General features: G+C 49.4%; 1 protein-coding gene across 1 annotated transcript in view; it reads right to left on the bottom strand.

The window, feature by feature from the left end:
* Positions 1-10962, bottom strand: part of Ezr (ezrin) — a 46014-nt gene extending 35052 nt beyond the window's left edge. The window contains exon 1 of the mRNA XM_042702065.1: positions 10841-10962. Coding sequence (XP_042557999.1) covers positions 10841-10852 — 12 coding nt within the window. The 5' untranslated portion in view covers positions 10853-10962. The remainder of the gene's footprint in view (positions 1-10840) is intronic.
* Between the last annotated feature and the right edge of the window lie 1359 nt (positions 10963-12321).

Here is a 12321-nt window from a genome sequence, read left to right as displayed (position 1 = left end):
ACTGAATTCATTATGCACCCAGAGTGCACTATTTTCTTTGTAAATTTAGAAGTCTTGTCCAGACTAGTGAGATGCTGAGAGCTGGAGAAACAATGGAAATGTCAACACAACAGAATTCCAGTGCTAACCTGTTGTTTGAGCCACACAGAAAATAAGTCATACTTAAATCTAGTGCTATCTCGGAGATAAATCCAGTGAAGATCATGTGAGCAGGGATATTCTGTAATATTAAACATTTCTCCTACAAGGAGCTTAGACAAGATTTACTTGAATTTGCTCATAGTCCTTTTGCCATCTATCAAAAATAACTAGAGGAAGGCCACAATAGCTTTATTATTTTGTTAAAATCCAAACTAAATTCATAAGCTTACAAAACTCACTTGAATAAGCAAACTCCAGCAAAATGACTTTGAAACCACTGTTACTGGTTATATATATATTTTTAAAGAACTCTTCCATTTATACTTTGTTCCAATCAAGTACTATTTGTTTCACTGGTGAGGAAATTGTAATTATGTACATAAATACTTGGTGGGTACACTTCACAGCCCCAGGACCACCCCCACTCCAACTCCTGCATTTTCCTTCCCTTCCCCTTTCCCCCTTCCCCTCCCTCCCAGCCACAGCTCAGGTCACTGATGGTACACACTGGGACCTCCTAAAATGGCTGCCGAAGACCCCACTCAGTAGATAGCTCCTAATTTACTAATTTCCAAGTCTAAAGTTGCTATTAAAACAATGGCCTGTTCCCAGTTGGCTCCCAGCACCTCCTGCCATTCCCACAAGTTTAGGAATAGAGCAATAATGGAATAGCTGGAGTATCCCTAGGCTACTGCCTTGTGATGGCCCAGGTAGGATTAGATCGGCTACTCCTTTGCTTGGAAAACACTCTTCTGCAGTGCTACTCTTCAGTTCTGGGACCCATGGAGAACCCCTCACTATTTCCCAGGGAGGGCACAAGCTCCCCAGATCAGGGACTGTGTCCTGCCAAGCCCCTCACACTCGAACACTGTATATTTCATAAAGTGCAAAGGAAGCATCTCTGGCTTGTGTGCCTGTAATATGCTTATATGCTTCTCTCTCTCTCTGTCTCTCTCTCTCTCTCTGTGTGTGCCAGTACTGAAGCTGAAACTCATGGGCTCTTGCTCTTGCTCATGGCTGGTGCTTTACCACCTCCATTCTGGCGTTTTGTTGGTTAATTGGAGATGAAGTCTTACTGCCTGGGCTGGCTTTGAACTGCCATCCCTTGGATCACAGCCTCCTAAATAGGTAGGATTACAGGCACGGGCCCTGGGTACCAGTTGGCTTGTAAAATGCTTTCAACAAGCAAACTCTACTGTAGGGCATTTGAACTCACAAAAATCAAGAAAGAAAGCAACAGGTACCTGAACTGCCCACCTCAACTCCTCTCTTGCATTCTTCTTCTTACAGCTCTTTCATGGTTTAAGGCTGTCGTTTAATATCTCACTCGTGAACTCGTGAGCACACAGGCAGCACTAACAGAGGTAGGCCCGCATGGCCCTACTGCCAGCACGACCATTTCCTTGACATCTACAACTCAGCCAATATTCATTCACCTCCCTGTTGTTTAAAATTTCCTTTCACAGTTGATCTGTTCAGATCCAAGTTATAAGGCATGCATATTGCTTTGACCAACCAAATTCTTTTTTTTTATGTCAGTTGCGGGGCTTGAACTCTGGGCCTGGGCGCTGTCCCTGTGCTCTTCAGCTCAAGGCGAGCGCTCTACCACTTGAACCACAGCACCACTTCCGGCTTTCTAGTGGTTTATTGGAAATAAAGAGTCTCACAGACTTTCCTGCCCAGGCTGGCTTTGAACCGTGATCCTCAGATCTCAGCCTCCTGAGTAGCTAGGATTACAGGCGTGAGCCACCGGCGCCCGGCTGACCAACCAAGTTCTTAATAAGATCTTCCCTCCGTACTTCTCCATCTGAGCTCCACTAAAGAGTCTCATTCAAAGAGCAATGCATTGCATCAGCAAATACTCAATTATCTAAGGAAGATAATATAGCACACTAATGAGAAAGTTAATAGACATGGTCATGTATTATTTCACAAAGGCAGATCTCAATCTAACATTTATGTTCCAAGTTCTGATGTGGGTTTTGTTTTCTCTTTAAGAGCATGGAGATGGGTTTGGACTTCCTTCTACGACATACTGTGCAAGATACCTACAAATGCAGCAACTGAGCAATGGGCAGACTATTACCCAACCAACTTCCCTGCCCCACAGCATCTACAAGACCATGCAAGAGTCTCAGGCACCTGTACCTTGCCTGCCAAATCTACATACAAACAAGTTCAAGGAAGAAGATCATCCTACAACACAAGGGTTTGTGTTGGCTCATTCAAACTAATTTACCACTGTAGCTGTAGCTCTTGTCTATAATCCTAACTACTCAGGAAGCTGAGATCTGATGATCAAGGTTCGAAGTAAGCCTGGAGGCTGGCTGGCTAGAAACTGGTCTGCCATCCGTTGAGACAACTATGTGCAGGGGAGCAAGTCCAATCCCCTCAAAGGCCCTAGAGGTCACCGCTATACCCCAGGTCCTACAAACCTGCAAAGGGACGTTCTACACACTGCAGGGCTGTCAGAGCCAGGGACACAAAGTGAGGTACAGCCTACTTCCTGCATGACTTCGTTAAGCTAAGTTGGAGGGCAAGAATGACTAACATGGGATGGCAAAGCTTTTAATCAGATTAGATCTCAGTAGATGCAAGTAGAACACACCAGGACCAGGCACAAAATCAGCTTCTTGGAGACTGGTGCGAGAAAGTGTTTGAAAACTCACGGAGATCACCCAGAGAGGCAGGGGGTGTTTAAAGTTTGTTCTAGAAACAGATAATAATTTGTGTGTACATGTCAATATGGTGGCTTGAATCAGGGCCTCGCACTCTTGGCCTTGTGCTCTTGTTTGGATTTTTAAATCAAGGCCAGCACATCAGGTTAACTGGAGATAAGGGTCTCTCAGATTTGTCTGTGCAGGCTGGCTTCAAACCGGGGTCCTTAGATCTCAGTCTCCTCAGTAGCTGAATATAGGAGTGCGCCACAAGCACCCGCTTTCTTTCATTTTTCTTGTATTTTTTTAAACCACCTAGTCTCTTACTTTGCAGCCAGGAAAGCCAGGGGACAATAAACAAGCATAAAACAACTATAGGCAGAGATATGTTCTATAAAGTTAACAGAAAGGACAAAGGGTAGGTGCTGATGGGCTTGATTATTAGATGGATGGTCTAAAACACAAGACTGAGACACAAAGCACCCAGAAACTCATGTATCTGTGCCTATGTATCTATATATCTATGCATGTATCTATCAATCGTCTATATCCAGGTATATTAGTATGCCAAAATATGACTGTATACTTTCAGTGATAAAAACAGCAATTCATTCATATAACAATCTCCTCTCTGCTCAATACAGGTACAAATTACATTTAGCATATGCCAGAAATCTGTCATTAGATGATGGCTTAGCAAGTGTGACACAAGATACTGCCACTTTCACCATGTAACAAAGAACAGCCACAGAATCCAGGCTCATGAAACACATTACCTCCACCTCCGTGCCAATCATGTCCGCTGCAAGGTGACAATTCGTATAACAGACATCCTAGGACAGGATTCGGATGCTCTCAGCACGCTGGTTAACAAAACAGAGTCTTTGCTCTTTGATAACAGGCGTAAAAAAAACCAACAACACAAACAACGAATAGGGTGACTTTCCTCCCAAATATTAGCCTACCCATAAAATATGCATGTGGTTACAATGAAAGTTTAATAATATTTGCTTTACTCTCAAAGCAGGATTTGGCAGTTTGTTTGTTTAATTTCCTATAAAGAAGCACAGAATAGATATTTCCAGCCCTTCCTTGAAGTCTGTTGTATTGTATTGCCTTAAAACAATCCTTCAAAAATGTAAAGAAATGTTCTTATCAAGTAGACATTAGAAAAGCAGGTCACAGCCATGCTACCCTGCAGATGACAGTATACCTGCCTCTTCCTCTACATCTTTTCCTGCCCTTTGGGTATTAGTGGGGTTTGAACTCACTACTTGAGCCACAACCGTAGCTGCTGGCCCCTTTCTTAAGGGAGAACAGTTATTCACACTATCAGAGATGCCAATGCTAAATTGATTTTCTCTAGGGCAAAAATGCAAAGTGAAATTAATTACATCAAGAGTGACTTCAAAATTATCAAAAGGACAGGCAAAGTCTGACACACCTGTACTGATTTGTGTAGTCTGACCAACAGAGGATAATCTGTTCCTCTCCCACCTTTATTTTTTGTGCTAGTCCTGGGGCTTGAACTCAGGGTTTGGGAACTGTCTGTGAGCTTTCTGCTCAAGGATAGTGTTCTACCACTTGAACCATAGCTCCACTTTCAGCTTTGTAGTGATTAACTAGAGGTAAGAGTCTCATGAACTTTCCTGCCCAGGCTGGATTCACTGTGATCCTCAAATCTCCTTTCTGAGTAGCTAGGATTACAGGTGTGAGCCACTGGTGCTTGACCACCTCTGGCTTTTTGCTGGTTGATTAGATAGAAGAGTATCATCTTTCCTGCTTCCGCTAGCTTTGAACTGCAATCCTCAGATCTCAGGCTCCTAAGAAGCTAAGGATTTTAGATGTGAGCCATCAGTGCTGGTTTCTCTCTTACTTTTATCAATAAAAGTTGGGCCAAAGTCAGAATGTTTTTATTTGCTTCTAAGGTTTGTTCGATTAAAAGGGTAATTATAGTAAGGAGGCTTTTCTCCCCCTTTGCAACTGCACTGCCATTTTATCTGCAGGTAATAAAAAGGGCTTCAGGAAGAAAGGGAAATGGAACAGACTTCTGCCAGAAATGCCCTCTGCTCTGGGAAGCCCACTGAGTCTCGACTGCTCTCTGCCAACAGGCAGTCCTGCGGACTCCATCTGCTTCTGTGTCTCTCTTGCTACACTGCTGTTCTTCGATTACACATTCACTTACTCCCTTAGACTGTGAACTCCTTAAAGTAGACGCCATTTTTACTGATGTTCAAGGTCCTGGAAGGAGCACACAGGGTGTGACCAAGCTTGACTCAGGAGAATGAAGTCCAGGAGTGACAAAGGAATTGTGACAACTAGAACACACAGAGAATCCACGGAGATAAGGTCAATATAAGCATTTCCTGTGAAGGCCACCGGCAAACACAAACTCAAAAGTTTTAGCTACAAGTTACACTGAAAGTCTGTAGGACACCTCCAGGGGAAAAGCATGCGGGCACCAGCATTCACAGCAGGCAAAGACAAGCTGGTCTTCAGAGATGAGCACCGCTTCAACCTAGTTTACTTAGCATTTTTATTCCCCAAGTTGAGATTCACTACAAGGCTTGCTCAGGCACAAATAGTACATTATGAAATTATTCTTTCATGGTCCTTTGTGGGTTTAGTTGGAAAAATATACATTATAAATAATTTATTTCAGTAAAAAGTTTCTAAGTCACATTACAGCACAATGGTTCTCTCTCTCTCTCCCACCCCCCCTCTGTGTACTGGAGCTTGAATTTAAGGCCTCACATCCTCCTTTGGCGTTTTTGCTTAAGGCTGGTGCTTTACCACATGAGCTACAACTCTTTTTTTTTTTGCTGGGTAATTGGAGATAAGAGTCTCACACACTTTTCTGTCCAAGTTGGCTTTCCTATCTCAGCCTCCTAAGTATCTAGAATTAGCAGATGTGCATTATCAGTGCCTGGCTTCTTTGATTCTTTAAAACAAAAGAAAACAAAACTCTGGAATAACAATATTCATTCCTTATGTCAATAGGCATGGATGATATATACATTAAGAGGGAAATAATGCTACCTTTCAGTGTATTTAATTTGCGGTAGCACACACATATAATGTTTATATTAAAAAATAATTAGAGTAGCTGAAGAGTCCCAATGTAGTTACTACCAAATGAAGTAAAACATAGGGTCTAACTTCATATGCATTCCTGATTTTGAGAGAAGACTGAACTTTATTGTCTTAGATTACAGACTGGACTCATCTAAGTAATATGAGAAAGTAGGAATGATGAACCATTTTATGAATCGCCAAATTATCAAAGATACACAAAATCTTAAGTTTAAAAAAATTTTTCAAAAGAGGGATGAGGAAGTGGCTCAAGTGGTAAAGCACTTGCCTAAGAAGTATGAGGTCACGGGTTTAATCCCAGAACCAGGGAAATGAAAGAAGAATTATAACCCACTAAACTACAGATTAACAAAGCTACTGAAACTTTTGTTAGAAATTACAACATTCTCATTCAGAGCAGTGACTAACAAGAAGACTGGTGTGGAACAGAAGAGAGGTGAGGAATGAGGACTGGCGTCTTTTCTCCCCTTTAAAAGCAGAGCCAAATCAGGCTCACACCTGTAATCCTAGCTACTCAGGAGGCTGAGGATCTGAGGATCATGGTTCAAAGCCAGCCCAAGCATGAAAAGCCATTGAGACTCCACTTAACTACCAAAAAGCCAGAAGTGGTAGAGCTCTAGCATTGGGAAAGAAAAAAAAAAAGCCAGATGAGAATGTAATGCCCTGAGTGTGAACCCCATTACAGGCATAAACAATACCACCAACAAAAACAAGCCAACAGAAAAATAAATAAATAAATAAAGCCAAGAGCCAAAATTTGACACACTACTGATCAAAGCTAGGGCACACCCTGCAGAAACTCAAGCCAGAGGCAGTGGCCCCTTCCATCTCAAGCCTTGTCTCTGTGGGGTTGAGAATCCTGCTATCTCCTCATTTCCAATCTCATCACGATCCACATACCAGTAATAGCATCGTAGAGGTGAAGCCGGACATTGAAGACGACAGGCACCTCTTACATCCACCAGCCACAAATGTATTAATGCATGCAGAACTGGACTCCCCTGTCCCAGACAGCTGGCCCTGTTCCAGGACTCTATCTCAGTAGTGGCTCTACCATTCAGTCACTTATGCAAACCAGAAACAGGAAGGCAGCATGGGTACTGTCCTCAGTCCTGGGCATCCAATCTACCACCAAAGCTGTTCAATTGGACCTCCACTGCCCAGGCCATCACCGTGGTTCATCGCTACTCAGAGGGCTACTGGCTGGGCTGTAGTCTTGCCACCTCCTGCTCCCGTGCATTCTCATGTTACAGAGAACAGGTTTGCAAAAGGAAAATCTGATTTGCTTTCTAGAAGGTCAAATTCTGAGTTAAGATAAAAATGCCTGAGTATGACTGGGCCTGACTTGATTTTCTCTACAGACATGCAGGTTTCTAAGCAGAACCCTGACTCCTCCCACTTCCTCCCAGGCAGAGCCCGTACACTTACTTGGAGTTGCTCTCTCCCAATACTTCCCTTCAAGTCTTAGTCTTGGCTTTAGTTGTTGGCAGTCTCTCCTGCCAACAGCTCCCACCCCCTCCAATCAACCTCCAGAGCCACAAGGCTGCATTTACTAGGCTAACGTGTGTGCCACAACCAGGCCGATCCATGATGCCAGGGCTCCTCCATGATGACTAACAGTGCTACTCCACCATGCCAGGGCTACTTCTGTGCCTGCCACTTGGGGACCCCCCCCCCACCTCTCACAGGTGCTCCCTTAAACGCTGGAACTATCGGGTGGGCTATAAATACTCATCATGCTTTACAGCCTGGTGATGGCAGATCAGTAACCCTAGCCAGCATTTCTCACCCCCAAGTGCCAAAATCTTAGCTACTTAATTCACCATCTGCCCTTGGTGAAGGAGGGGTTGGGGTGGAAATGCATCCCCCGGGTCCTCCTCAACGAAGGAGGCGGGCCTAGAAACCTACCAGAGTAGCCAGTAAATGCTGTCCCTATTATAATATTCAGTGGAAGGGCACGTTTTCCCAAAGAGGTCAGGTTGTCTCAGAAGTGACATTGCTCAGTGGTAGCGCACTGGTCTAGTTTCCTGGGTCTGATCTCCAGGATCCCCCTTCCCCCCTTAACAGCTGAAGAAGAAGGCGTTCACATTTGGCAAAGGGTAGAGCACATACACAGTATTTTCCCAGTGGAAGATAAACCTCGCACATTAGAAACACCACTGGCAGACAAGAACCGGGAAGGCCCCGCGCTCCTTCCCCTGGGGCTGCTCAGAGACCTGGCTTGAAAGGCAACCAACACCTTTCACTTCCTGGCCGCCAGCGGCCTGCTCCTGTCTCGGCCCGGCCCCAATCCGGAGAAGCCAGCGGGGAAGGAGCGGAGGGCGGAGCTCCGGAGACACCGGCCCCCAGGTGGGTGGGTGGGGCCCCGCAGCGGGGCTCAGGGTCTCAGCTGCGCCCCGGCCCCGGCGCGGGCGTCCCGGAGAGGAGCTGGGAAGGCACCTGGCTGCCCTCCTCGAAGTCCACCAGCCCCACTGAATGGGGACCCAAAGCAGCCATGGGAAACCGAGACGACAGGCGCGCGGGCGCGGCCCGGCCCAGCCCCTTCCTGGCCCCACCTGGCCGGAGCACAGCCTTCCCTCTGCCGGAGCCTGGGCCAGGGCTCCAGCTGCTGCTAGTACCCCACGAGCCAGGACCTGCCCCCCTCCCAGCCCCCGGAACGAATAGATGCTAATCTGTTTCACAAGTGGTACTCTAGGGAAAGCACAGCACCTGAGTATTATTCTACGAAGAAGCCACCTACAGATTCGCCGAGGAAACTCAGTCACCAGGGAGGAGCTCAAAAGCCCTCTGGAATGGGCTGTACTTGTGATGGCCCCTTAATTCTGTGCAATGCCCCATCCCACCAAAGCCCCTAAAGAAACTGTTAGCTTGGGCTAAATGGGGATGAATGACGCTTTGCTTAAAGGACGCTTCTTCAGGCTCGTTGGGCGGATGTCACTTAACATTGATTGAGGCAGGAAAGCAAACCAACCCAAACTGCCCACACCAAATCAGCAAACTGGATCCTCGGTAACCGCCTTGGACAGCTGGGCTGTTCTCCACGGCGTGGTTCTGACAGGATTTGTGTTCTGTCCCCAACACTCAGGCTCCGCTTAGCTAAGAGGAGAATTCTCAAGGAAGTCTGAAACCTGTACCTTTGTAATAACTAGCTTGCAATACTATGCCTAAGATACCCTTTCAAAAAGTTATTTTGTCTCCCAAGGCATTGAAACACACCTGGCAATGGCTACCCTCCTTCCTCAACCCAACAACTGCCATTGCATGTCAGACGTTTGCAGAAAACAGCTCCTACGCCTTACCAACTTAAAAAAAAGACATTGAAAACCAACTGAAATTCAAACATAGCTGCCACAGTGAATAAGAGCCTTAAAAATGTACAGCAAATTCCTACACACAGTGCAACATGGCAAAACATGAATGAACCCTGAAGACCAAGTCTTCTAAAATTAAGTCCCCTCAGATTCACCCACATGAGGTCCGTGGAGTGGCCCATTCATAAGGCAGAGTTGGATAGCAGTTGCTATGGAGAAATGGGAAGTTAGTGTGGAGTCAATGTGGTGAGGGTTGTTTAAGGTCTAGTTAACAACACTGAACTGTACTCTCAAAATGGCTAACCTAAGTTATACTTTACTAGTATAACAAAAACAGAAAAAAAGGAATAAAAAAGATTACAGTTGATGAAGAAGAGAAAAGGAAAGGCTGTGATGGCAAATAGGCTCATGATTTCTTTTTTTCCTTCTGTGTTTTATCTTAACAGCGGAGCTCTGTAGTTTCTGGTGAATTCACAAGGGCACAAGGGAGACGAATTTCTTGGCTATCTTGTGCACAGCCTGCACTGAGTTTAGGGTAGTTTTATACCACGGGCATTGCTGGGCTTGGATGAACCTTTGAAATGAACAAGAAAAACTTTGTGTAGGACCAAAACAGTCGGCCTGGCCTTTCTGTGATGATATAACTTATTCCTCAAACTATACTGGCTCTCTCTTAACCTAGTGACCGAATAATTCCTTTAACCTAGCCTAAAACAAGACTTCGAATGAAGAACTCTCTTCAGAGCACACAAAATTTAACAGAAACCACCACAACACATAAGCACTGATCAAGAGCCAGCCTTGAAAAACTAGACATGCCTCATATATTTTTATTATATATATATATATATATATACATATTATGGAGTCCTGATATTTTCTCCTTTGCAATTCAAAATTCAATAATAATAGTAACAATAGCAACCTCTGGCTAGTGTCTAGACACCAGCTCACCAGCGTGGATGGCACACATACAACTTTCTAAGAAGTGCCACTTCCTAATCGTACCCCCCTCCCCCCCCCCCCCCCCCCCCCGCCCTCTTCCCCGGCCAGGACAGCAGTCTGGGCCCAGCGGGGCCGGGCACGGCCAGGGCCTCCTCATCACGCTCGCGGGCTGACCCATCAGCAATTCAGGTCTATTGCTAACCCTTTCATAGATAGCGATCCCGCTGCCACCAGCACATTCCCCGGCGATCAAGGCCGGGCCGCCCGGGCGGGGGGAGCCGAGGGGCAGCGCCCCGGCTGCGGGCCCCGGAGGGTGAGTCACCGCCCCCCTCTCCCCGGTGCCCTTCCGTCGCCCCGGGAAGGCGTGCGCTGCCGGGCACGCGAAGCGGCGCCGAGCTCGCTCCGCCGTCCCCCTGCGGTTTGCGCTTGTGGGAAAAGAAACTTTAAAGCTGCCCCGGCCGGCACGACAGCGACCACACACAGCACCCGGCGTGCGAGCGGCCGTCTGCTCCTTCACTGTGTCCACACAGGACCGGGGACCCCCAGTGGGGGGATGCTAATTAAAGGACCGCCGTCGCGTGTCCTCGGCTCCCGCCGACCCGGTCCGAGCTCCGCCGCGAGCCGCCCCGCACCTGGCGCCGGTGAGTCCCAGGCGGGGAAACCCGGCCCGGGCCCCGCGCCCGGATCACTTACTGGCTTCGGCATCTTCGGTTCCAGGTGGGACGCCTCGACGCCCCGGAAGCTCGGTTCTGCACAACAGCCGCCGCTCCGACGTAAGCCGAACCCAAAGCAGAGCGAAGCCCGGCGCGCGCCCCGCCGAGCGCCGCGCGCCGGCTTAAGAAGCAGCCGGGCGGCGCCGGGTGAGTCACCGCCCACCGGGTCGGCCGGGCGGGGCGGGGCGGGGCGGGGCGGGACGGGGCGGGGCGGCGGAGGCGCGCGGGGCCGGGCCGGGTCGGGGGTGCGCGGCGGTGCCGTCGGGTCTCAGCCGGCCTCCCCGTCCGGAACGCGCGGGACCCCGCCCCGGCCGCGCGCGCGCCAGCCGGTGCCGTCCGTGCGGCCCGGCCAGCGCGGCCGCCGTCCGAGCGTCCCCACGGAGGCCCCCGGCGGGGCCCCGGACCCATGTTCCCCCACTTCCGATCCCGCTCTCCCCGGCAGGGGGCTCTGCAGGTGTCGGGGCCGCACCGCACCCGGGGAAGTCACGGAAACGTAAATCAGCCTGGGCCCACGGGCGGACGTCCGGCTGTGGCCGGGACGTTTCGGGGTGTGGCTGCCGGGTCGCCCTTGGGCTGGGGCGGAGGGCCGGGCCCTGGAAGCCGTGCTGGACCGCGGTGGCCCCGCGCGCCCCGCCCGTCCCGGGAAAGCGCGGGCCGCGGCCTCGGGGACTCGACGAGCACGTGCCCCGTGGGGTGGGCCTCTGAAATTCTGGAAACGGAAGTCGTTGGCGTGGGGGCTTCTTCCTTTCCTTTTCGACCGGTGTCCGGGCGACCGGTAGACCTGGGTGGTGGGTGGGGCGCCGGCCGGGCGGGGCGCAGCTTCCGCCCCCCGGGGGCGCGCGGGAGCGGGGCGGGCGGGCGCGGCACTGCCCAGAGCCCGGACCCGCCCGCCGGGCGGGTGCGGTGACGGGCCTGGGCTGAGGCTGGGCCTCCGGTCCCCGGCAGGGAACTGGGAGCCTTCGTTCCTTTGGTCTTTGAGTTTCCTCGCCTGTAAAGCTGACTCGTTTTGCTGCTTGTAATCAGGATTAGCCGAGTAAAAAGCCTGTGACAGTACAAAAGCACTCTATCCCGGTACCGAGCGTGACCGGTGCTCTCGGGCACTGCCCCCAGTGTGTAGGATGGAGACACTGGTAGCATCTTCCGCATACATTAAATGGAGTTGTGCACGGGGAGTGCTGAGCTGAGCACGGTTCTGAGTGGACAGTGGTGCGCAACCTGCCACGGCTTCTTGGCCCCCCCCACACACACCTGCACCTGTAACCTCTCCCAGCTGCAGGCCCTGGCATTTTGTCCCGTCGTCACAGTGGGGTCTCTCTGAACGATGGCATCCTTTCCCTTCTCCCCAAGCATTTCTTCTCATTCTAATGCAGGTGTTTATCGTGTGGAGGGAGATAAACCCAACTTTATAACAAAGCACATATGAGCTGGGCGCGTCCGTAGCTGAGAGCTGGAGCCCGCCCG

Source organism: Dipodomys spectabilis, unplaced genomic scaffold, assembly GCF_019054845.1.
Source record: "Dipodomys spectabilis isolate Male_0828 unplaced genomic scaffold, ASM1905484v1 ptg000302l, whole genome shotgun sequence".
NCBI lineage: Eukaryota > Metazoa > Chordata > Mammalia > Rodentia > Heteromyidae > Dipodomys > Dipodomys spectabilis.
Note: the sequence above shows the minus strand (reverse complement) of the source record. Positions and strands in the feature narration are given on the sequence as shown.